The following is a 24,400-nucleotide window of genomic DNA, read 5'->3' on the forward strand; positions in this document are numbered from 1 at the left end:
TCCCCCCTTTAAATTACCTGCTATCAGCCCAGCCAGTTTACCCTTCCCTTTCTTGTTGAGGTGTAGGCAATGCCTAGTATAGTGCCACCTACAGAGTGAATCAACAGGAACCACACCAATGTGTGACCCTGCACCAGATCCAAGTAGCCGTTAGAACTCCAAATTAACTCTCCTGACAGGAGAGCTCAAATGAGGTCGGTCGTGGCACTCCAGAACCAACACAAACCCAACACTGGTACGACTCGATGTTGATGCAATCTTTGCCAGGTCACACTCTATGCTTTACCCCGGATCTCTGTCAATACTGTTGCCCGGCCCACCCACAATAACCACGGTATCTTCCTTAGTAAAGCCTCTACATAGTGAACCTAAATACTCTGTAACCTGCCCCAGTATCCGAGACATGACTTTGTTATTGTGCTTCTCAAACCACTGTAGCTTAGTCCAAGTTTTGTGACACAGACATTTATCCTGCTCGAAGATGCCTTCACTGTCACGGGTCACGGGGGACATTGAGCATGAAGAGATGCAGGTGGCCAGGAATAACATTTGTGTATTGCATACCTGTCATAGTGCCTTTGATTACTACCATGAGTCCCACAGAATCCAGGAGGGCGGTCTCCTCTGTCCTGTGAACATAGCACAGTACATGTTTTGAGCAGCCATCCACCTGGATGATGGTGTATCCAGAAATGACCATCGACCTGGCACAACAAGAAACAGATCACATGATTCCATTGATCCACCATCCATTCTCAAGTGATTCCATGCCCATTGCAATGTAACTGATAAAGTCGCATCAATGTGAGAATGTATAGGGGTCGTCTGCTGTGGAGCCCCGTGATCGATAAAGTGCACTGTATGGTGTGCTCTGAAACAGCGTGTTTGCACTGGCATTGTTCTCTGTTATCAGATCTGCCACAATTTGTCACCTATTCTGCTGTATAGAGTGACTAAGCCTGACTTACACATTCTGTGATGAGATGTGGATGTCTAATGCCTTATCACCTACTCATGGTTTCACTGTCCCTCAACCACTTTCTCTAGACACTCACAACAGTAATACACAGGCAGCCATTCAACTTTGCCATTTCTGAATCACTCATTCCCTTGCTTCCCCCATTTGTGGCCTGTATCATCGCTAGAATGATTCCACATATGTATCTGCTCCACGTACGTACTTTCTTTATTGTGTCATACGTCTGTAATTCCACATGTAGCATTCTATCTTGGGGTGGACAGTGGTCATAATATGTCAGTTCATCAGTCTGTGTTCCGTGTGATGTATTTATGACATTTTTCACAACTGAGAGGATAACATCACTATTAGGTTCAAATGGCTCTGAGCACAATGGGACTTAACATCTGAGGTCATCAGTCCCCTAGAACTTAGAACTACTTAAACCTAACTAACCTAAGGACATAACACACATCCATGCCCGAGGCAGGATTCGAACCTGTGACCGTGACAGTCGCGCAGTTCTGGACTGAAGTGCCTTGAACCGCTCTGCTACAATGGCCGGCTCACTATTAGGCTATGGAGTGAACAACACATCTAATGTAATGTAATCAATAACTTTAAATATTTATTAAACCTCGAGTGGCCGCACCGATTTTTGAGTGGGCACACAGTGTACTTTGTACACATGTAAAGAATACCTGCCCAAATGTTACCGAGGTAAACATGTATGAGCAAAATCACAGTTTAACCTTAATTTAATTAAACAACAATAAAATAAAGTTATCTTATATAATGTCAGTCATTGTTTACTTAAACAATGATTACACAAACTTTCATTTTATCACTCTGTTGCCATGTAAAAGTGTTAACCCCTCAATAATGATCCATTCAGAGCTCTAAACAGTGCAGTTACATCAGATCCCAGCAAAACACTTATTCGATTACGAATTATCTTCTAGATAGCTGCCTCATTGTTGGATTGTGCTTCTAATTTGGAATCTGGTGCTTTCCCCCCCCCCCCCCCCCCCCCCTCTCCAGGAATCATAAATTAACAAATAGTTATTGTCTTGCAATCATAAAACAACAATGGAAGAGTACAAGACAATGCTATTTGTATAATAATGGTAATATTTTTTTGCATTGTTATCTTACTATTTGTTCATTTCACCTATTTAAAAAATAGTGTATTGCAGGAAATTATGGTAGAAGCTGTAGCTAATTTATTGTGTGCTGTTTAATTTAATGTAAAACATTTTCACTTATGGTTAGTTACAAATCGTTCATTTATCTTGTTTAAGGATGGGTAATGCAGCTAACATGTTTTATGTTCATACACCGGTGCTGGGAGAAAGACCAGCAGCTGCTGGCCACAGTTTTGGACTACCTTCATGACATCAACCACACTTGTCAGGTACAGTCATCAGCTTTAACTCTTTGTGATGTGCAGAGCTGGATTAGCCACATAGCAAGAGTTAGTAAATGCTATGGACTTCACACATTATGGGGCCCCGTGTCTGGGCGCAAAAAAAACCTGTCAAGTTACCTATCATATTTTACAGACTATAAGACACTTTAATTTTTAAGAAATTTTAAAAAATAACATTTTTTACCATTTTTATTATTAGATTACAAAGCCACACTGAAAAAAATTGTACTTTATAGAACTGAACTGATTTTTAAAATACCTCAAAATCGTATCTGAACTTCCTTCTTCTTCCTCTTCATCATCATCATAGCTGTCGTCTTCATATATAAGATGGTCTTCACTGCCATTTATAGTATTACTTATGCATACTTCTTGAAAGATTTTTAACAATAATGTCTTCTCTCACTCTAGACCGTGACTGTTTTATCCACTGTCACACTTATTTGATTGTAGGTCATTTTAAAACTACCTTCAGTGTGAATTCATTTTGGGTTTCATCCATCATCCATTTGTTCCATTTGTCACTAGAATACACTTTAAATAGTTTGTTTATTGAGACATCAAGAGGTTGCAATTGTGTAGTAAGTCCTCCTGGAATAACAGCAAGCTCTGTATTTCCCTGTCTCAGTTTCTCTTCCACAGAATTTTTCAAATGGCTACTAAACTGATCTAGCACAAGAAGAGAACTCTTCTTCAATAAAGCACCTTTCCTTCTCTCCCACACTCTTCTAGTCCATAATTTCATACCAACCCCGTCCATCCAACCCTTGTCATGCACATGAACAACAACACCTGGTGGTACTTCAGAAGATTTTGACATTGTTTTGCACTTGAAAATGATCATTGGATTGAGTTTAGTATCGTCAGCACAACATGAAAAGACAACAGTGTAGTGGATTTTTTCATGTCAACAGCTTTTTATACTTGCAGTTTTAGCGTCTTTCACGGCAACAGTCCTGTTAACTCAGCACATCAAAAGTCAGAGGAGTTTCATCCATATTCACTATTTGGCTTAGTCCCACAGTGGTTTTCTATCAAAGTAGAAAAATAAAGTGATAGAAAGACAATATTTTCTCTTCATACTCTTGTGGCATTTTCTGAGATATTTTTGTTTTGGTTCACATGCTAAGTCCATGATGCTCCATAAACCTGTAGCACCAATCAACTCCACCCTGAAAGTCTGTTAAGTTCCACTGTACCTCTAGCTTATGAGCATGTCTTTGAATCATTTTTGTATTAATTCAATGCCATTTTTTATGGTGTCCTTGAATCCAGTTCAGTAAGTCATCTTCTAGTTTTGCATATTTAGTCCTAATTTTTTTCAGTTCTTCTTTACTATCCTACCAATTATGAATGGTTTTTGCTGTTGGTAGAGGGCTGAAATGCTACTCAGCTGCTCTGTTTCCATGTTCTTCTGCATGTATTACTACTTTCAATTTAGAGCCTGCATCATATGTATACCTTTTATTTCTTTTGATTATGAAGCTTGCTACTAACAAAAATGGTGTACTATTACTGATAACACAAATCACTTTCAGTTTAAGTTCACTGGCACTGTAGACTAAAATGACACATCATAGGCTAGACAGTGTCCTGCATTTTTGATGGCAGGGAGGGAGGTGGACAGTGTTAGCAACCTTGTGAACCTACAACTCATATTTGTTGTGTCGGTGCACTGCTACTGTCAGTTGAATTCAGGTTGCCAGATAGAGATAGGTTCCCCACGGTGTTGCATATATGACCATTTTTAAGATTGGCTGGAATTTTAAATCAAGCACTGTAAATTTTTATATTAATTTTGAGTATATGATACACCTGAATTTTGGAGGCAATTTTTCAAAGAAAAAAGTATCTCTTATAGTCCATAAAATACAGTATGAATGGTATTCTACCTGCCATCCAGTGAAAAGATGGTGGTATCTAAATCAATGATGAGTAGTAAGATTTTAGCTCATATTTAAAAGTGAACGCTGGCAATACCATATATCATGTGTCATAAGCTGACAACACTATTGGCCTTAAAGGGGAATTTCCTAATGTTATCCAAGCTGGTTGTAAGTACTCAGTCAGTTAGAATGGGGTTGTACTGATTACCAATAAAAAAGTAATTAATGGCTACTGTATTTATTTTTGTAAGTCTACTATTACATTCATTCATTCATTCTTTCTTTCTACAATATGCAATATGTCTTTTTCTTACAATACTTTTGTTATGAGCCGAAAGAGTGAAGTCTGTTGGTGGATTATTGTTGTATAACATGTTATGGTTTCATAGTTCCTGCATTTCTGTTGTGTCGTTGCTTCTTTGTTAGCCACTGTGGACTAATAGGATATAATACTACTGTTTAAGAACAGGTATGGTTAAAAAAGTAGTACATATGTGCAACGTATATAACAATGCACATATCAGTTATTGGCATATAATATGATGATAAAATGTTATTGTTACAACTGATTTACTTTTGAATTTGGTAAATATTTGCCACTGTGACACCAGACTGACTTTTTGGAACCACTCACATAGTAATATAGCATTGGGTGCCAGGTTTCACACCATGCAGCTATCCATTCTGGTGCACCATCATTTACAAAATTTTGACAAAAATAACTTCTTGTGAGGCACTAAACCTTTAAAAACAACATGAGTTTCCCCACTAGCTCTGTAGCATAATGGATAAGGCTCTAGGCTCGTAAACTAAAGCGTGCATCCAGAATGAGATTTTCACTCTGCAGCGGAGTGTGCGCTGATATGAAACTTCCTGGCAGATTAAAACTGTGTGCCCGACCGAGACTCGAACTCGGGACCCGAGTTCGAGTCTCGGTCGGGCACACAGTTTTAATCTGCCAGGAAGTTTCATAAAGCGTGCATGTTCAGTAGTTGCAAAGTGGTGATTTTTAGGAAACCATTATTGAAATGATTGTGTTCCTTATTTTTATACATTTAATTTACTTATAAATATAATTTTTTTCTTACATTTAATTTCTGATTCTTGATTGTCTCATTTCAATCACCGTGACAGCTTTATTATTTTGCACAAATTAAATGAAACGAATCTGTATGAAAAATGTTGTATTTTCTAATGGTGTGAAAAGAATTTTTGTTTTAAATGGTTGTACGATGATAACAACACAAGAAAATGTACATATCATTTTGACGCTAAAGTAAAGTGTTGTTTTATTTTATATCCTAAACTTTGAGGTGTAAAACAAACCAAAGACCTCTCTAAAGCACTTTCTAGGTGCCCAGTGCTGGCTTAATCTGCCCCTTGTAAAGTGACATACAAAGTACAAGTAATGGCTGTTAATGTAGTACATGTGTGGACATAAAAAATATAACACTTTGGTGATAATGCAAGAAACCTATCTGATAAATATCAAACAATGGAAAGTCCAGGTTGGAATATCAATTATTATGAAAAGGATAGATTGCTACTCATTGTGAAGATGACACATTGAGTTGCACATAGGCACAACACACAGACCCTACATTCTCTGTCAGATAGTGCTCTTCTCACCCCCCCCCCCCCCCCCCAATTCCCTCAACTGTTCTCTGCTCACCAAAATTTGCAGCCCAGTAAGACCAGATGGAGATAACTGTCACATGTGTATGTGGTGTGACTGCTTGTGTGTTATCCTTTCTTTTATGAAGAAGACTTTGGCTGACAGCTTGCCTGGCTTCTACTCAGTGTGTCATCTTTATGATAAGTACAAATCCATCCGTTTCATAATTGTTAACTATCTAATAAATATATTGCTTTTTTCTTAAGTAGGAGAAAGTACAAACTCAAACTCGGAGAAAGTACAAACTCAGAAAAAAATCTACATTAATTAACTTTCTTCCTGCTCATGATATAAGCAGAATCTAGTACTTTGCACTTCATTGTCTCTATTATATAGTGATACTATGTTGACACCATGTTTAATTTACCATTCTCTGTTTCTGAATCTCATTACTTAGGTGTGTTAGTTATGTTTCCACATATACTTCTAACATCCTTTATAGAATCCCAATTTGGTTTTACAAAGAGTGCTCTACAGCACTGGCCCCTTATGTAGCCTGCATTTATTGCAAATCTCTTACCCAGAGCAAAGTCCCAAGTGACTGGAGAAAAGCACAAGGTGACGCCTGTATGTAAGTATGGTAAAAGAATGGACCTGCATTATTACAGATCAATATCTTTAACATCAGTTTGCTGCAGAATTGTTGCACATACAGGGTGCACATAAAGTCCAGGAATACTTTCAATTATTTATTGCACAAGAACTAAACATTGTACAGATGTCATACATATTGCATTTTGAAGAGAAACTCTGAAAAATTTTACATACATTCAATATGCGAACCATGAGTGACCCGGCAGATGTCAGTACAGTAATTGAATTCTTGCCATACCCATCATAGCATGGGATCGTCAGCTGTGGCAGTCGCTTCCCATATTCTCCTGTACCTTTGCTACATCAAGTGGAAGAAGCGGTACATAAACCAGATCTTTAACGTGTCCCCACAGAAAAAAGTCGCGCGGAGTGAGATTGGTGATCAGGGAGGCCATTTCATCAAACAGCTGTCCTCTTCAGTAGCACAGCCGATCCATTCATGCGGCAGCTCTGTGTTCAGGTACCATGAACGATGAAAATGGGCTGGAGCCCCATCCTGCTGAAACATGAACAGAGAGTCCGATTGTGTTTGAGACATCAGCCATTGCTGCAACGTGTCCAAGTAGGAATATCCAGTGACAGTGTTCTTGGTGAAGAAGAATGGTCTGTACAGTTTTCGATGTGAAAGGGCACAAAAAACATTTGCCTTAGGTGAATCATGCTCAAATTCAATGGATTCGTGTGGATACTTTGTACCCCAGATTCCACAATTATGCCTGTTCACTTTCCCATTAGTGTGAAAAGTGGCTTTGTCGCTAAAAATTAAGTAATCAACAATGCCATCCCCATCCTCAGTCAGTTGTTGCAACTGCGAACAAAACTCAATACACTCGTCTTTGCTGTCATCATTGAGTTTCTGTACTAGCTCCAACTTGAATGGTTTCATAGACAGCTTCTGTTGCAGGAATTTCCACACTGTCATTGGAGCCATTTCGAGTTCACGGGAAGACAACGCACCGATTTCTTTGGACTCCTTATGAATGTCTCTTGTACATGTTCCACATTCACTTCTCTCACACTGGGATGACTGCTTCTCTTTGCTGGGTAAGCAACCCGACATAACAAATTTGTTGTGCCAGTGGTAAATGGCCTTCCTTGTTGGTGGTTTCTTGCCATACTTGGTTCTAAATATCCATTGAGCAGCTGTTGTCAAACTCCAACACACAGAGAGCTTGCCCCGCACCTGAACTCGCCATGTTTGCGACTAGTGCTGACTATCAACAAATATCCAAACTATTCTGTGGCGATATACACTCTGTCCAAAGAAAGCATTGCTCATGCAAAACTCAGCTTGCCCTTTTCTCACATGATATTCTGCCAAATATGGGTGAAGGGCAACCGTGGATTCCACATTCAAAGATTTCCATAAAACATTTGACATACTGCCACACTGCTGACTGTTCATAAAGGTACAAGCATATGAAATATGAAATAGGCACCCAGATATATGAGTGGCTCAAAGACTTGTTAATTAACAGACTGCAGTATGTTGTTCTCGATGGTAACTGTTCATCAGAGACAAGGATATCAAGAGTGCCACAGGGAAGTGTGACAGGACCACTGTTGTCTTTATATACATAATTTATCTGGCCAATAGGGTGAGCAGCAATCTCTGATTGCTTGCTGGTGATGCAGTGGCGTATGGAAAGGTACCTGCTTTGAGTTACTTTAGGAAGATACTGGATTACTCAGGCAAAATTTCTAGTTGGTGTGATGAATAGTAGCTAGATATAAATGAAGAAAAGTGCAAGGTAATGCAAGTGGTAGGGAAAAAAAAAAAAAAAAAAAAAAAAAAAAAAAAAAAAAAAAAAAAAACCATGTAATGTTTGAATACAGCATCAGTAACGTGCTACTTGATACATGCACATTGATTAAATATCTAGGCATTATGTTGTAAAGCAATATGAAAAGGAATGTGCTGAAGCATGTAAGGATTGTAGTAGGGAAGGCGAATGGTTGATTTTAGTTTTTTGGAAGAGTTTTATGAAGGTGTGCTTCATCTGTAAAGGAGACCACATATAGGACACTAATGGACCAATTGTTGTGTACTTGAGTGTTTGGGATCCACACCATGTTAGACTAAAGAAAGACATTGAAGCAATTCAGAGGTTCTTTGTTAGATTTGTTCCCAGTTAGTTCAAACAACACATGAGTATTATGGAGATGCTTGGGGAACTCAAATGGGAGTCATTGGAGGGAAGGCAATGTTCTTTTCAAGAAGCATTATTGAGAAAATTTAGGGAACTACTGTTTGAGGCTGGTTGCAGAACAATTTTACTGCTGTCAGTGTACATTTCCCGTAAGGACCACAAAGGTAGATTATGGATTATACAGACGCATGTAGACAAGTCATTTTCCCTCTCTCTGTTTACAAGTGGAACAGGAAAGGAAATGACTAGTGGTAGTAGTACAGAGTACCTTGTGATATGCGCCATGTAGTGGCTTGTGGAGTATATATGCAGATGTATATGTTGAACTGGAAATTACAGAATAGTTAATATTTACCCATATGCAACCTGTAAATAAACTTGTAACTATCAAGTATTTCTTTCGTTAAATATTGTTTAGTTTTCTCAAAATCATCCCACACCTGTTCCTATCTTGTTTCCCTCCTAAATTACCCAGATTCCTCTGTCAGACGTTTTGTCTCAACTGAATTGTATAACTGAGCCAGTATTTAGGATTTTGTGAAATTCTACCTTTGAATTGTATTTTTCCTTTCATAGCTAAATCTGATTCGTGGGGATGTTTCATTACTACTTACATTTCAGCAATATAAAGCATGCCTGTACATGGTGAAAGTTTTTACTGCTTCTCTTTTCACTTGCTAAATCGTACCTTGACCAGCAATGTCGCTAGATATCTCCCCAACTGAGAACATTTGTAGCATTATGGATGAGGCCCTCCATGATGAAAGACTCCAATCTTGGGATTTTGATGACCTAACGCACCAGTGTGACAGAATTCAGCATAATATCTGTCAGGAGGACATGCAGCAAAACTATCAATCAATCCCAAGTTGAATAACTGCTTGCATAGGAGAGAAGTTGTACCAATGCATTGATGACTTGCTCTTTCTTTGTGAAGCTCTTTCTCTTCAGTAAATCATCCAACTTTTCTGAAATTGTAGTCATCTATTTATCTGTACAAGTACATCACATCTACCAATTTCTGTCCCATTGGCATAATTCATTCATGGTGCATTGCACTGGTTATAATTTGTTGTTAGTGCACTCAACAGAAACTGCTTGCAGTGGCTGCTTCTACATGTCAATGTGTAATTCAGTTTGCCTCTGAAAGCTCTCCATCTCCATGGGATTTATGGAATCAATGAATGAATGTCTGTCATCATCTCCAAACATGCATGAAGTGTTTATTGTTTTTTGTCCAAGAATTATTTTAGTACATGTGACATAAGACAGTGGTAAGCGTAGATAATTTACAATACAGTAGTCATTTTGACTACATTGTTGACATAATCAAAATGCATAATAATGTATGTTGGTGTACTACTTTGCTTCTACATGTGATAATAGCAGTTATTAAGTGAGGTGACATGATAAGCACAATGTAAACTATATTATGAATTGACAATTAGTAAAATTTGGTAAATGAGGTTTACTTATTATGATGTTCCTTACATTTAGACAAAGAATAGAAGCAGTGGTCAAGCAAGAACTGTTTTAACTTTATTTTAAATACATTTAATGTTGGTATGCATTTTAGGAAAGAAGGCAAATGGTTATATAACATAACTCCAGTAAGATACACTCCTCTTTTGCATAAGTTTGTATTTACTGTGTTCATGTGTAGGTTCATCTTCTGCCTAGTTTCATATGTGTGTATATCATAGTTGTGTCTGAAAAGGTTTTTCTTTCTTAAGATGCCCTCTTTTGTGAAAATTAGTATTTTGTATATATATAAGCAAGGCAGCAGCAATATCTTGAGAGTTTTAAAAAGGAGTCTACAGGAATCCTTGCATTTAGCTTTTCTTACCACCCTCATAATATTTTTCCGTATTTTAAAAGTTTTTGTAGAATTTGTGGAATGCCCACAAAAAAATTATTTCATACATAAGTAGCAAGTGTATACTACAATGGTACAGTGTCAGCACTGATGAGGAGCTTGTATTGTGAGTAAGGGTCCTAATAGCATACACTAGTGAATTCAGTCTCTTATTTAAATTGTTTAGGTGCATCTCCCGCTTCAGATCTGCCTCAACATGAATGCCTAGAAATTTTGTATAACTGACCTTTGACACATTTTTTTCCTTCAATAGTGAGAACAGGGTTTGCAGGATGGAGGTTTTGTGTGGTGTGCAAGTTAACTGCCATAATTTTTTCAGGATTTATGATGAGTCCATTGGTCCTGAACCAGTGCATTAAGGTACGCATAACTGATATTGTAGCCTCCTGTGGAAGACTCTGTGAATGCATTACTTACACATTATGATGATTTATTTCTCCACAGAGGTGGAAAAATGTTTCATCACTGGCACAAGCTTATCGCCGATTCCATCTTTTTTTAAAGTACTGTTGCATTTTAATGAAAATGTCAAGGTGTGTTGTGTGTATCATGGTCGTAGAACTTGTAATAGCTACAACTTGCGTGCCTCAGGTCTTTGGTCCTTTTGTAAGATGTATCATATTGTGGCATACCTAATGTTTGCAATTTGGTGTGACTGGTTGTCTTTCAATGACCTCATTCATATCAGTTCATATCCTTAACATTGACATCCACAATCAATCATCAGCATGTTCATTGTCCACAGAAAAAACTGTAGCCTCAAGTTACATCATACATGTCTTGTGCACTTACTGTGTAGTACAGACTTGTCAAATTTGTTTGTAAAGCATTCCTGCACTGTACCATCAACCTTTCTGTGTGTGAATTCCATAAGATGTTCTTGTTGAGTCTATGCCATTTTTCATGCCACTGCCATTATCATTAACACCTAGAACTTATCACCTCAAACACAGCAAAGTTGGAAACATAGTTCTGTGCCCTCATTGACAACTCTTACTGAACGATCATTCTACAAGGTGAGTCAAAAAGAACTTTACAACTTTGGAATGATATAACAATTTATTGAGGTAACATACAGTATCAGTAGGTGTGTCATTTTATAGCAAACAACCTCAAGTTTGATTCACATAGTGCATCAGTGCCCCATTCTGCCACGAGGAATGCCAGTAGTGCACACTTAAAATGACTACTTTCAACTCCAAGTAGGCTTATAATTTACCCTTAGCAGAAGAACTTTGTTGGGACAGATTGTTCATGGAGACACAATAAATCACGTGTTGATTGATTTATTCATACATAGAACAATATACATTGTATTGCTGTTGTCAAATGTTTGTCCAATTTTTCTTACTAAATAAACGTTCCTCTTACAACATTTATAGCTCCTTTACCTAGCTCTACTTTTCTAATCATATCATAAATTGTAACACAGTACAATGATTATGAACATTAATTTAGTCTGTAATTATTTTAAACATTTTTTTACAGTGCAGTGGCTATTACTTAGTAAATATTTTTTAGGCTTTGACTAATGGAGGTGGGATCATTCGCATCATTTATTTCCTGTGGCAGCCTGTTTTACAATTTTATCCCATAGTATAATACACTATTCAGAGTTTTTGACTTGTTTCCTCTGTTTAGATGTAAACACTGTCTGGATTTCGTTCCATGGTCATGTATTGAGCTGTTCGTGGCATACAGATTTAATTTTTTTCTTATATACATTGTGTTGATAGCATGGGAAGAAATTGATTACCAGTGGAATGTTTGACACATTACCTTTGATAGTCGTATCAAATCAAGATGATACCTGAGACTTTTATGTGAAACTTGATGTGATAATATATTTGCTGAGTCTGTATGTTATCTCAATAAATTTCTTATCATTTGAAAGTTCTAAAAACCTTTTTGACTCAGCCGTATTTGCCTTTACTGTTGTTTACAGAGCCCTATTCAGAACTGTAGGCGCAAAGACTAAGTGCACATGACATTTATTTTTGTGTCTTTTATACTGGCTGTGGAAATCATAGTTGATCTTAAACTGATTTATGTTATTAGTAATAAATGCCACAGAGAACTAAAAGTGCTAGTAGGGTAGTGTAAACGATACAAGATCTTTAGTGAAACCTCTACTAGACTTGTGTTTATCTACTTCACAGGATATTTTTACAGTTCACTTTTTCCCAAATAAATACTTTGTGTATCTGTAGACGTGGATTCAGGTAAGAATTCCATAAACAGTAAGTAGTGTAAGTGCTGAACTAAGCTAATTCTTTTCTCTTCACATCCACCTTTTACAATCTAGCTAAATATGTGTGACTACTGAGCAAAGGCACCTTATTATTCAAGCTCTTTATTGCAAATAAGCCTGCCTCTCTCTCTCTCTCTCTCTCTCTCTCTCTCTCTCTCTCTCTCTCTCTCTCTCTCTCTCTCTGTGTGTGTGTGTGTGTGTGTGTGTGTGTGTGTGTGTGTGTGTGTGTTCCAAATGAGTTTAAGTCATGTAACCAGTACTGTTTTCCATATTTATTTGTGAAAATATTTCATATAAAAGATTACTGTACTGATTGGACAGGTTCTGCTGTTTCCGGAAGGCACAGATCTCACAGAAGGTAGTAGGCAGCGTAGTCACAACTATGCAGACAGCCACGGACTGCCACATTATCAGTATGTGCTGCATCCCAAGACCACTGGATTCACATTCCTGGCCCAGCGAATGAGATACAGTGAGTTCTTAGACTTACATTTTCTAGTTTTGTATTTTATGTACAAGGATCTGCCAAACAAAGATCATAAGCTAAGTCCTACATTATAAAGGAGCTCGTTCTGCGCTGCTGTAAAGTGGGAGGTGCCAGAGGATTCTGTTCCAAAAGAAATTCGTATTTCTAGAAGACAAGTGTCATTGTGGAAGACATGAAACATTCTATAAACCATTTAGCAAATAGGGTATTGAGTAATGTTAGTTTCACATTGGTGTTGGTCATTCAGACCATCATGTGGTACAAAAATGTTGCCATTCTTTATGAATGTTCATATTATGAGCTACAAACATGTTTATCAAGTCAAAGTGTGTTAGGAGATCCTTAAAAGCCTGTTTGAACAAAAACCCCACACTAGATATCTTTAATCGGCAGAATGAACTGCTCTTATACATTTGAGAGAACCCTTGGAATTCCCAAGAGAACATCGACTCAGAATATAGAATAAAATTAATGAATACCCAGTAAGTTGAAAAATATTTTTGTAGTAAGTAGGGCATTTTAGCTGTAATAAATATGGCTTAATTTTTATTTCTTATTTGTGTCTTTGTATTGTAAACCAATGGGGTTCTGACTGCAGTCATTTCATATGACTATATGTAATCACTACAAAACCCTTCACTTGATTCACACAAATGTCCCTACTGAGCAACTTTCTGCAGTGGTTATAATAAGTTTGTTTATGCCAACATTTCAGATGGCCACCTGGATGCAGTGTATGACATGACTGTAGGCTACCCATGTTCTGTACCACAACAAGAGACAGATCTCTTGAAGGGAAATTTCCCTCATGAAGTTCATTTTCATGTCAAAAGGTGTGTAGAATGATCTTTTTTTTATTATAGAGAAGTAGTGAGTAGTTACTCTTCACTTCCTTAGTTCTTCGCAATAACCTTATGTCTTCCTCAAAAATGCCATATAAGAGCATTTGAGTGTTTCATAAAAAATATTTCAATTAGTCACATAAATCACAAGTTACTCTCAACACCATGCCATGATTTGCACACAAGTAGTGTAGTGTAGTGGTAGCAAAGTGAATCACAAGGATACAGAATGTGTTACATTGTACAAAGTTTAAATATAACTTGCATGGCAATAAAAGAGACAGTGAAAATGAGATATCAAATAAACAGCACGTACTCAAATAACAGAAAATTTTGTTTCATTGTGAAGAGATGAGTCATATAGGCAGGAAGTAGTTTTATGCTAAATAAATACAGGGATACAAAAATCAAAGTTTTCGTATGTAACTGACGGTACTCAAACAATATAAGAATGGTAATAGTTTGAACTTAACATATTGCTCAGAAAACATAAAATATGAAACACAGAATGCAGACATCATCATCTATACTGTTGTCAAGTGGTGCATCACAGTCATGTTTAAAATAGAATTTGTAACATAAAATCAATTCATACTAGTTAGTGAAACAACTGTAAGTGCAGCAGTGATATTCATTTTGTCTCAGAAATTTATCACCCATATAAAAAGATTTCTCTATTAGTTACTCTTTGAGAATTTATTTGAATTTGGGCAATTGTTTATGACAACATTTAGTATGTGGTGGGAGGTCATTAAACAACTTAATGCTGGAGTAATAAGCTTCTTTTTAAGCCAGATAAAAACTTTTTAACACTGTTTTTGGCTCTTGTATTCTAGGAATGATAATTGCTATTGTCTCTTTAGAGAGGAAAGTTATTAGTGGTAGGACAAATGTCAGCAAGGGAAAAGTATACTGTGACGTGGTGGTAAGACTGCCCATTCTTCGAACCAAGCCTCAACTACTCTGGCAAGAGAGCCTATTAGGGACACTATTCATTACATTCATTAGTCTGACATCTCTCTCTCTCTCTCTCTCTCTCTCTCTCTCTCTCTCTCTCTATCTATCTATCTATCTATCTATCTCCCCCCACCCTCTCTCTTTTAGCAAATCATATACACCTTTTAGTGATGTTGGTTTCTCCAGAATATAATTGCATACTACACTAATTAACAAAAGTAGCCAGAGCAGGAAGCCTTAATGTTATCTGTCTAGCCACTGAAGCAATAACCCGCAGTACACATACTGTTTAGCTATGGCTTTCAAAAATATGAAAGATGTGCGGTTGACCACTTTCCTGTCATATTAAGTAAGTATCCAGGAATTTGGTGTCCTCAGCTTTCCGTGTTAGGTGCTCTCTACATTTAATGTTAATTTCTTCAGGGTTTCTTTGTTGTGCACGATATTGAACCTCATATAATGACTTCTGTCAACAATGAATAAGAGAGCATTTGAAGAGAACCTGTTCAAACTTTCAGTGAAAACTTTTGCTTGCAGTTTTTTTTTTTTTTTTTTTTTTTTTTTTTTTTTTTTTTTTTTTTTTTTTTTTTTTTGAGATTAATATCTTGTTTGAGATTGATATCTGCACATTCATCACAGAGTATTGTAGCATCATCTGTAAAAAGGATAAATTTGCTCTTTGTATCAAAACAAAGTGGGAGGTAATTAACAGAAAATACAAAACACCAGTGGACCTAGAAAAGAGACTTGTGGAACACTACAACTTAAGGTGTTCCACTCAGATGAGGCAGGGTCTCCAGGTGAGCCATTCAGCATTATAGTCTAATTTCAGTTCTTTATATATGACTGAAGTCATGAACTGACAGTACACCTTAAACTATAATATTCTGCCTTTTTCAAAAGAATTTGATGATTTACACAAGTGAAGATTTTCAAGAGACCACAAAAGATACATACCAGAAACTTTTTGTTAAGGTCTCCCAAAAATTTATTGTTAAAAGAAAATATTGCTTGTTCAGTAGACAGACAAGATTCAAATCCAAATCAACTGTTGTTGTGGATGTTGTGGAAGCTAAGATGATCAGCAGTTATTCTCTGCATGTGTTTCTCAAGGATTTTTGAAAAGATTCTTAAAAGGGAGATTGGGCAATAGTCTATGACATTACCTTTTTTACATTTTGCCTCTACAGTGAACACACCAAAATTAAAGGGCTGTGTGAAAAAAATGTATGAAGAAAACAAAATATTATTGTTTTTCAAAACAATAAAATGCATCATCAGACTGCTAATTTCTTCTTAGAAACTGCATCCATAAGTGTCTGAATTCTTTTTCACTGTTCATAGTGTTTTTATTCCCTCATCATTATGTTTCAGTAAGATTTTCTCTCGTATTTTCACATCCTCTATTATGTTACACCATTCAAACAGCTGTTCAACACTGGTTTCTGACCACTGTGTGCTAAGATATACCTTTACATTTTTACCTTCTCTCCTTTTACCATTTCTACAATAATATGACACAACTTATCTAAGAGATGAGCTTTTGACACTCTAGGAACTGTTATCAACAGCTATAAAGGTCTAAGCATGGAAGTTAAAAACCAAGCGACAAAGGCAGTAATGATAGCCAGATGCCTGCAAAATAGCATATGGTGAAACAAATTAATGACAACTGATGGGAAAATAAAAATATATAAAACAATGGTGCATCCTGTTATGACATATTAATTTGTTTTATTTATTTATTTAGTCTTTTATTAATTTCTGGAGTACAGTTTCCTTAACTCTAGTCATTACAGAGAACAGTTTTCAACATGTAGAGATCTATGTCTTATACACTGAAGCGCCAAAGAAACTGGTATAGGCATGGGTATTCAAATATAGAGATATGTAAACAGGCAGAATACGCTGCTGAGGTCGACAGTGCTTATATAAAGCAACAAGTGTCTGGTGCAGGTGTTAGATCAATTACTGGTGCTACAGTGGTAGGTTATCAAGATCTAAGCAAGTCCGAATGTGATGTTATAGTCGGTGCACAAGCGATTGGACACAGCATCTCTGAGGTAATGATGAAATGGGGATTTTCCCATATGACCATTTGACGAGTGTGACAGGAATCTGGTAAAACATCAAATCTCCACCATCGCAGCAGCCACAAAAAGTTCCTGCAAGAACAGGAGCAAAGACGACTGAAGAGAATCATTCAGCATAACAGAAGTGCAACCCTTCTGCAAATTGCAGCAGATTTCAATATTGGGCCATCAACAAGTGTCAGTGTGCGAACTGTTCAATGAAACATCATTAGTATAGGCTTTTGGAGCCAAAGGCCTTTGATGTATCTTTGATGGCTGCATGACGCAAAGCTTTACACCTTGCCTCAGCCCATCAACACCAACTTTGGACTGTCGATTACTAGAAACATGTTGCCTGGTCAGGTGAGTCTCATTTTCAATTGTATCGAGCCCATGAATGTGTACAGCTATGGAAACAACCTCATGAATCTATAGCAGGTGATTGTTCAAGCTGGTGGAGGCTCTGTAATATAGTGGGATGTGTGCAGTTGGAGTGATATGGGACCTCTGATATGTCTAGGCATGACTGTGATAGGTGACATGCACTTGACCATCCTGTCTGATCACCCGCATCCATTCATGTCCATTCTGAATTCCGACAGACTTGGGCAATTCTAACAGGACAATGCAACACCCCAAACCTCCACAAGTACTACAGAGTGGCTCCAGAAACACTCTTCTGTGTTTAAACACTTCTGCTGTCCAGCAAGCTCCCCAAACATCTGGGATGCATTGAAATGTGCTGTTCAGAAGAGATATCCACCCCCTCATACTCCTACGGATTTATGGACAGCCCTGTGGGATTCATGGTGTCAGTTCCCTCCAGCGCTACTTGGCTGATTGTATGCCAAGTCATGTTGCAGCACTTCTGCGTGCTCACAGGGACCCTGCGCAACATTAGGCAAATCTACCAGTTTCTTTGGCTCTTCAGTGTATGTTACAAAGTTACAGATCCGTACATTTGTTGTAGTTCAAGTATTTGCTTATTTGTTTACTGAATAGAAGGCAGATATTCTCTAGCAGATCTTTCAAAAGAATTAATATTTTAGGATCCATTTTGTATCACTTCGCAACTTGTTGAATTGTTTTATTCCCACCTTTCTGTTGCAAACTTGTATTGTCTGGGAATAAAAGCGAGTTATCTTTTAATCTAGTGTTGTGATTATGTAAATCACATTTTTCCCTATTATTATTATAATTTCCAGTTATAATTGTTCAATATACATTAGTGCATCAAGAATAAACATGCATAGTAATGATAGCACTTTGTGTTTTAAATATCAGTTTACATGACTGTCTAGATATGCTCCCTGTAATAATCCTAATGCCTTGTTTTTGGATTTTGAAGATCCCTAGAGGTGCTGGTGAATATCCCTAGAACATGAGTCCATATTTTAAATATGTATTCAGATATGCATAATAGGCAGGCTTTAGGGTCTGTTCACTTAAGTGTCCTTTTAGAGCCCTTAAAAGATACCAGCCTGTACTCAGTGCGGCATTAATGTGTTCAAAAGTTTGTCCCATTTTAGGTCACTTGAAATCCGAAATGCCAATAAATTTTGTTATTTCTTTATTCACAATGGGTTGTTAGTTGATGGTGATATCTGGATAATGCAAGGTATTGTTTCGACAGCTATGGAAATTTAGTGCTACTGGTTTCCTCTTTATTATTATAAGCTGATACATCTACATCTACATCTACATCTACTTGACTACTCTGCAATTCACATTTAAGTGCTTGGCAGAGGATTCATCAAACCACAATCATACTCTCTCTCTACCATTCCACTCCCGAACAGCGCGCGGGAAAAACGAACACCTAAACCTTTCTGTTTGAGCTCTGATTTCTCTTATTTTATTTTGATGATCATTCCTACCTATGTAGGTTGGGCTCAACAAAATATTTTCGCATTCGGAAGAGGGAGTTTGTGACCGAAATTTCGTAAATAGATCTCGCCGCGACGAAAAACGTCTTTGCTTTAATGACTTCCATACCAATTCGCGTATCATATCTGCCACACTCTCTCCCCTATTACGTGATAATACAAAACAAGCTGCCCTTTTTTGCACCCTTTCGATGTCCTCCGTCAATCCCACCTGGTAAGGATCGAACATCGCACAGCAATATTCTAACAGAGGACGAATTAGTGTAGTGTAAGCTCTCTTTAGTGGACTTGTTGCATCTTCTTAGTGTCCTGCCAATGAAACACAACCTTTGGCTCGCTTTCCCCACAATATAATCTATGTGGTCTTTCCAACTGAAGTTGTTCGTAATTTTAACACCCAGGTACTTAGTTGAATTGACAGCCTTGAGAATTGTACTATTTCTCGAGTAATCGAATTCCAACGGATTTCTTTTGGAACTCATGTGGATCACCTCACACTTTTCGTTATTTAGCGTCAACTGCCACCTGCCACACCATACAGCAATCTTTTCTAAATCGCTTTGCAACTGATACTGGTCTTCGGATGACCTTACTAGACGGTAAATTACTGCATCATCTGCTAACAACCTAAGTGAACTGCTCAGATTGTCACCCAGATCATTTATATAGATCAGGAACAGCAGAGGTCCCAGGACGCTTCCCTGGGGAACACCTGATATCACTTCAGTTTTACTCGATGATTTGCCGTCTATTACTACAAACTGCGACCTTTCTGACAGGAAATCACAAATCCAGTCGCACAACTGAGACGATACCCCATAGGCCCGCAGCTTGATTACAAGTCGCTTGTGAGGAACGGTGTCAAAAGCTTTCCGGAAATCTAGAAATACGGAATCAATTTGAGATCCCCTGTCGATAGCGGCCATTACTTCGTGCGAATAAAGAGCTAGCTGCGTTGCACAAGAATGATGTTTTCTGAAACCATGCTGATTATGTATCAATAGATCATTCCCTTCGAGGTTATTCATAATGTTTGAATACAGTATATGCTCCAAAAGCCTACTGAAAACCAACGTCAATGATATAGGTCTGTAGTTCGATGGATTACTCCTACTACCCTTCTTAAACACTGATCCGAGCTGCGCAATTTTCCAATCTGCAGGTACAGATCTATTGGTGAGCGAGAGGTTGTATATGATTGCTAAGTAGGGAGCTATTGTATCAGCATCTGAAAGGAACCTAATCGGTATACAATTTGGACCTGAAGACTTGCCCGTATCAAGCGATTTGAGTTGCTTCGCAACCCCTAAGGTATCTACTTCTAAGAAACTCATGCTAACAGCTGTTCGTGTTTCAAATTCTCGAATATTCCATTCGTCTTCCCTGGTGAAGGAATTTTGGAAAACTGCATTCAATAACTCCGCTTTAGCGGCACAGTCGTCGGTAATAGTACCATCGGCACTGCGAAGCGAAGGTATTGACTGCGTCTTGCCGTTTGTGTACTTTACATACGACCAGAATTTCTTTGAATTTTCTACCAAATTTCGAGACAATGTTTCGTTGTGGAACCTATTAAAGGCATCTCGCATTGAAGTCCGTGCCAAATTTCGCGCATCTGTAAATTTTAACCAATCTTCGGGATTTCATGTTCTTCTGAACTTCGCATGCTTTTTCTGTTGCCTCTGCAACAGCGTTCGGACCTGTTTTGTGTACCACGGGGGATCAGTTCCATCTCTTACCAATTTATGTGGTATGAATCTCTCAATTGCTGTTGCTAATATATCTTTGAAATTGAGCCACATCTCGTCTACATTTGCATAGTCAGTTCGGAAGGAATGGAGAGTGTCTCTTAGGAAGGCTTCTAGTGGCACTTTATCCGCTTTTTTAAATAAAATTATTTAGCTTTTGTTTCTGGTGGATTTGGAAGAAACGGTATTGAGCCTAGCTACAACGACCTTGTGATCATTAATCCCTCTATCAGTCATGATGCTCTCTATCAGCTCTGGATTGTTTGTGGCTAAGAGGTCAAGTGTGTTTTCGCAACCATTTACAATTTGCGTGAGTTCGTGGACTAACTGCTCGAAATAATTTTCGGAGAAAGCATTTAGGACAATCTCGGAAGATGTTTTGTGTCTACCACTGGTTTTGAACAAGTATTTTTGCCAACATATCGAGGGAAGGTTGAAGTCCCCACCAACTATAACCGTATGAGTGGGCAATTTATTTGTTATGAGACTCAAATTTTCTTTGAACTGTTCAGCAACTATATCATCGGAGTCTGGGGGTCAGTAGAAGGAGCCAATTATTAACTTAGTTCGGCTGTTAAGTATAACCTCTACCCATACCAATTCACACGGAATATCTACTTCAACTTCACTACAAGATAAACCACTACTGACAGACACAAACGCTCCACCACCAATTCTGCCTAATCTATCTTTCCTGAACACCGTCTGCGACTTCGTAAAAATTTCTGCAGAGCTTGTTTCAGGCTTTAGCCAGCTCTCTGTACCTATAACAATTTCAGCTTCCGTGCTTTCTATTAGCGCTTGAAGCTCAGGGACTTTCCCAGCACAACTACAACAATTTACAACTACAATTCCGACTGTTCCTTGATCCAAGCACGTCCTGTATTTGCCATGCACCCTTAGAGATTGCAGCCCACCCCGTACTTTCCTGAGGCCTTCTAACCTAAAAAACTGCCCAGTCCACGCCACACAGCCTCCGCTACCCGTGTAGCCGCCAGCTGAGTGTAGTGAACTCCTGACCTATTGAGCGGAACCCGAAACCCCACCACCCTATGGCGCAAGTCAAGGAATCTGCAGCCAACACGGTCGCAAAACCGTCTGAGCCTCTGATTCAGACCCTCCACCCGGCTCTGCACCAAAGGTCCACAGTCAGTTCTGTCAACGATGCTGCAGATGGTGAGCTCTGCCTTCATCTCGTAAGCAAGACCGGCAGCCTTCACCAAATCAGATAGGCGCTGGAATTCAGAGAGAATTTCCTCAGATCCAAAGCAACACACGTCATTAGTGCCGACATGTGCCACCACCTGCAGCTGGCTGCACCCTGTGCTCTTCATGGCATCCGGAAGGACCCTTTCCACATCAGGAATGACTCCACCTGGAATGCACACGGAGTGCACACTGGATTTCTTCCCCTCCTTAGCTGCCATATCCCTAAGGGGCCCCATTATGCGCCTAACATTGGAGCTCCCAACTACCAATAAGCCCATCCTCTGTGACTGCCCGGACCTTGAAGGCTGAGAATCATCCTCTGAAACAGGGCAGGCAGCTGCATCTGGCTCAGCCAGAGACAGTGCCTGAAAGCTGTTTGTCAGATGCACTGGGGAGGCTTTCTGATCAGCCTCCGGGGATGTCTTTCGCTGCCTGCCACACCTTGGAACGACCTCCCAATCAACCACAGGCGAGGGCTCAGCCACACTGTGGGCAGCAACCGGGGCAACCACAGCAGCAGACCGATCTGGGGACAGATGGGACGAGGTTGACATCCCTGTGATACCCAAGTCCGGCTCCCACAGTGGTGCCCATAGGCAAAATCCTCAAGCTGCGCGACCGAAGTCAGCGCCGCTTGCAGCTTTGAGCAAAGGGATGCCAACTCAGCCCTCATCCGAACACAGCAATCACAGTCCCTGTCCATTCTAATCGATGTTGAACAACAGTTACTGAAACACGAGTTCGTGCCTAGATAATGCAAGGGAAACACGCAAAGAATGTATTAACTAACCTGTACAAATGCCTAATGACTGCACAAAAATCTGCCTGAATTTACGATTACAGTAACTAAAACTCGAAATTACACCACCTATACGAAACTCACACGCAATTTAAGTAAGAATCTACAAAGTAAACACTAAAGCGCGATGCTACAACTCTCAAATACTATAATACGCCCGAAATTTATGAATTAAACAATGCAAGTACCCAGAAACACACAAAGAAATTAAGAATTAAACTACGTAACAAATAAGTAAGCTAGGGGTATACGACTTGCTGCTGCAGCTGCTTATCCAACAGCGTCAGGGAGCACACGTTGCTCGACAATTTACTTAGTTGATTTGTAACAAAGTTTATTCATGGTGGATGTCATTATTTTTTACTGCTTTTACTAGTATTGTTGTGTCATCACTTTGTTTGGTTCAGCATGCACATCCAGATCATTGATATACATACCACGAACAGAAAAGGTCCCATTACTGACCCTTGAGGTACCCCAAAGTTGATTGGCCATTATTATGGTGTATTCTGAGACTATTTGTGACTTTCCATCTATATGTCTAATGCACTTTTTGCTTATTGTCTCTGAGAATAGAACAAATCCATTCATTTGCTAATCCCCTATTGCCATAGTATTCAAGCTTATTTGGAAGTGTTCTGTGGTTTATCATATAGAAAGCTTTAGTTAAGTCTATAAACATACTTCCTGTCTGCTGTTTTCCATCAATGCCCTTTAAAACAGTAGTTATACATTGCCATCTCAGTTGATTTCTTACTTCCTGTCTGCTGTTTTCCATCAATGCCCTTTAAAACAGTAGTTATACATTGCCATCTCAGTTGATTTCTTACTTCAGAAACCATGTTGAGAACTGTCTGATAGTCCATTTTTGCTAACAAACTTCATTAACTTATTGTACATTATTTTCTTCAATACTTTTGAAAAAAGGGATGTAACTGTAATGGGGCTCTTTGCCTTTGTCACCAGCTTTGAATGTTGGAATAACTTAGGACATTTTCAGCTGATCAGGAAAGATGCTCATCTCTAACGAGCAATTATATATATGCGTGAGGGGGCCAGTAATATTTTGGAGGGAGAGCTGTAAGATTCTGCTCGATATGCCATCAGTCCCTGCTAAGTATGTAGATCTTTAATAGCCTTGATTGTTTCATTCCTACTAACATGATCCACAAACATTATAAAGTGTAGTCATTGATTTTGTTTTCTGCTGCCTGCTGATTAATAACAAAATCAGTTTTTATTACTTTTTCAGCTATTCTAGTGTAGTAGCTGTTGCATATATTTGCTGTTTCACTTGGCTCTGAAATCTTTTTATTGTCACATAACAAGACAGTATTCTCATTGGTTTTCTTACTTTTGCCTGTTCCCTTTTTTATTATGTTCCATACAGCTTTTACTTTACTTGTAGTATTTTTATATACCTATCATTGTGCATTATTTTGCCTGTTTTATGACCTTCTGTTAAAATTTTTGTGCGTGTTGTGTGGTGAGTATGCAAATCTGCTGTGACACTATTTTCGTTGCAGATTTAGTGCAGTTGTTTTTTTTTCTGGCAAGAAGTTCTTTCCTTTAGTAATCCAG

General features: G+C 38.4%; 1 protein-coding gene across 1 annotated transcript in view; it reads left to right on the top strand.

Moving 5' to 3' along the window:
• The window catches only part of LOC126418878 (lysocardiolipin acyltransferase 1-like), a 353,082-nt gene that overhangs the window by 303,780 nt on the left and 24,902 nt on the right, over positions 1 to 24,400 (top strand). The window contains exons 4-6 of the mRNA XM_050085877.1: positions 2,260 to 2,372; positions 13,141 to 13,291; positions 14,022 to 14,139. Coding sequence (XP_049941834.1) covers positions 2,260 to 2,372; positions 13,141 to 13,291; positions 14,022 to 14,139 — 382 coding nt within the window. The remainder of the gene's footprint in view (positions 1 to 2,259; positions 2,373 to 13,140; positions 13,292 to 14,021; positions 14,140 to 24,400) is intronic.

The sequence above is a fragment of the Schistocerca serialis genome, chromosome 9 (assembly GCF_023864345.2).
Source record: "Schistocerca serialis cubense isolate TAMUIC-IGC-003099 chromosome 9, iqSchSeri2.2, whole genome shotgun sequence".
Lineage (NCBI taxonomy): Eukaryota > Metazoa > Arthropoda > Insecta > Orthoptera > Acrididae > Schistocerca > Schistocerca serialis.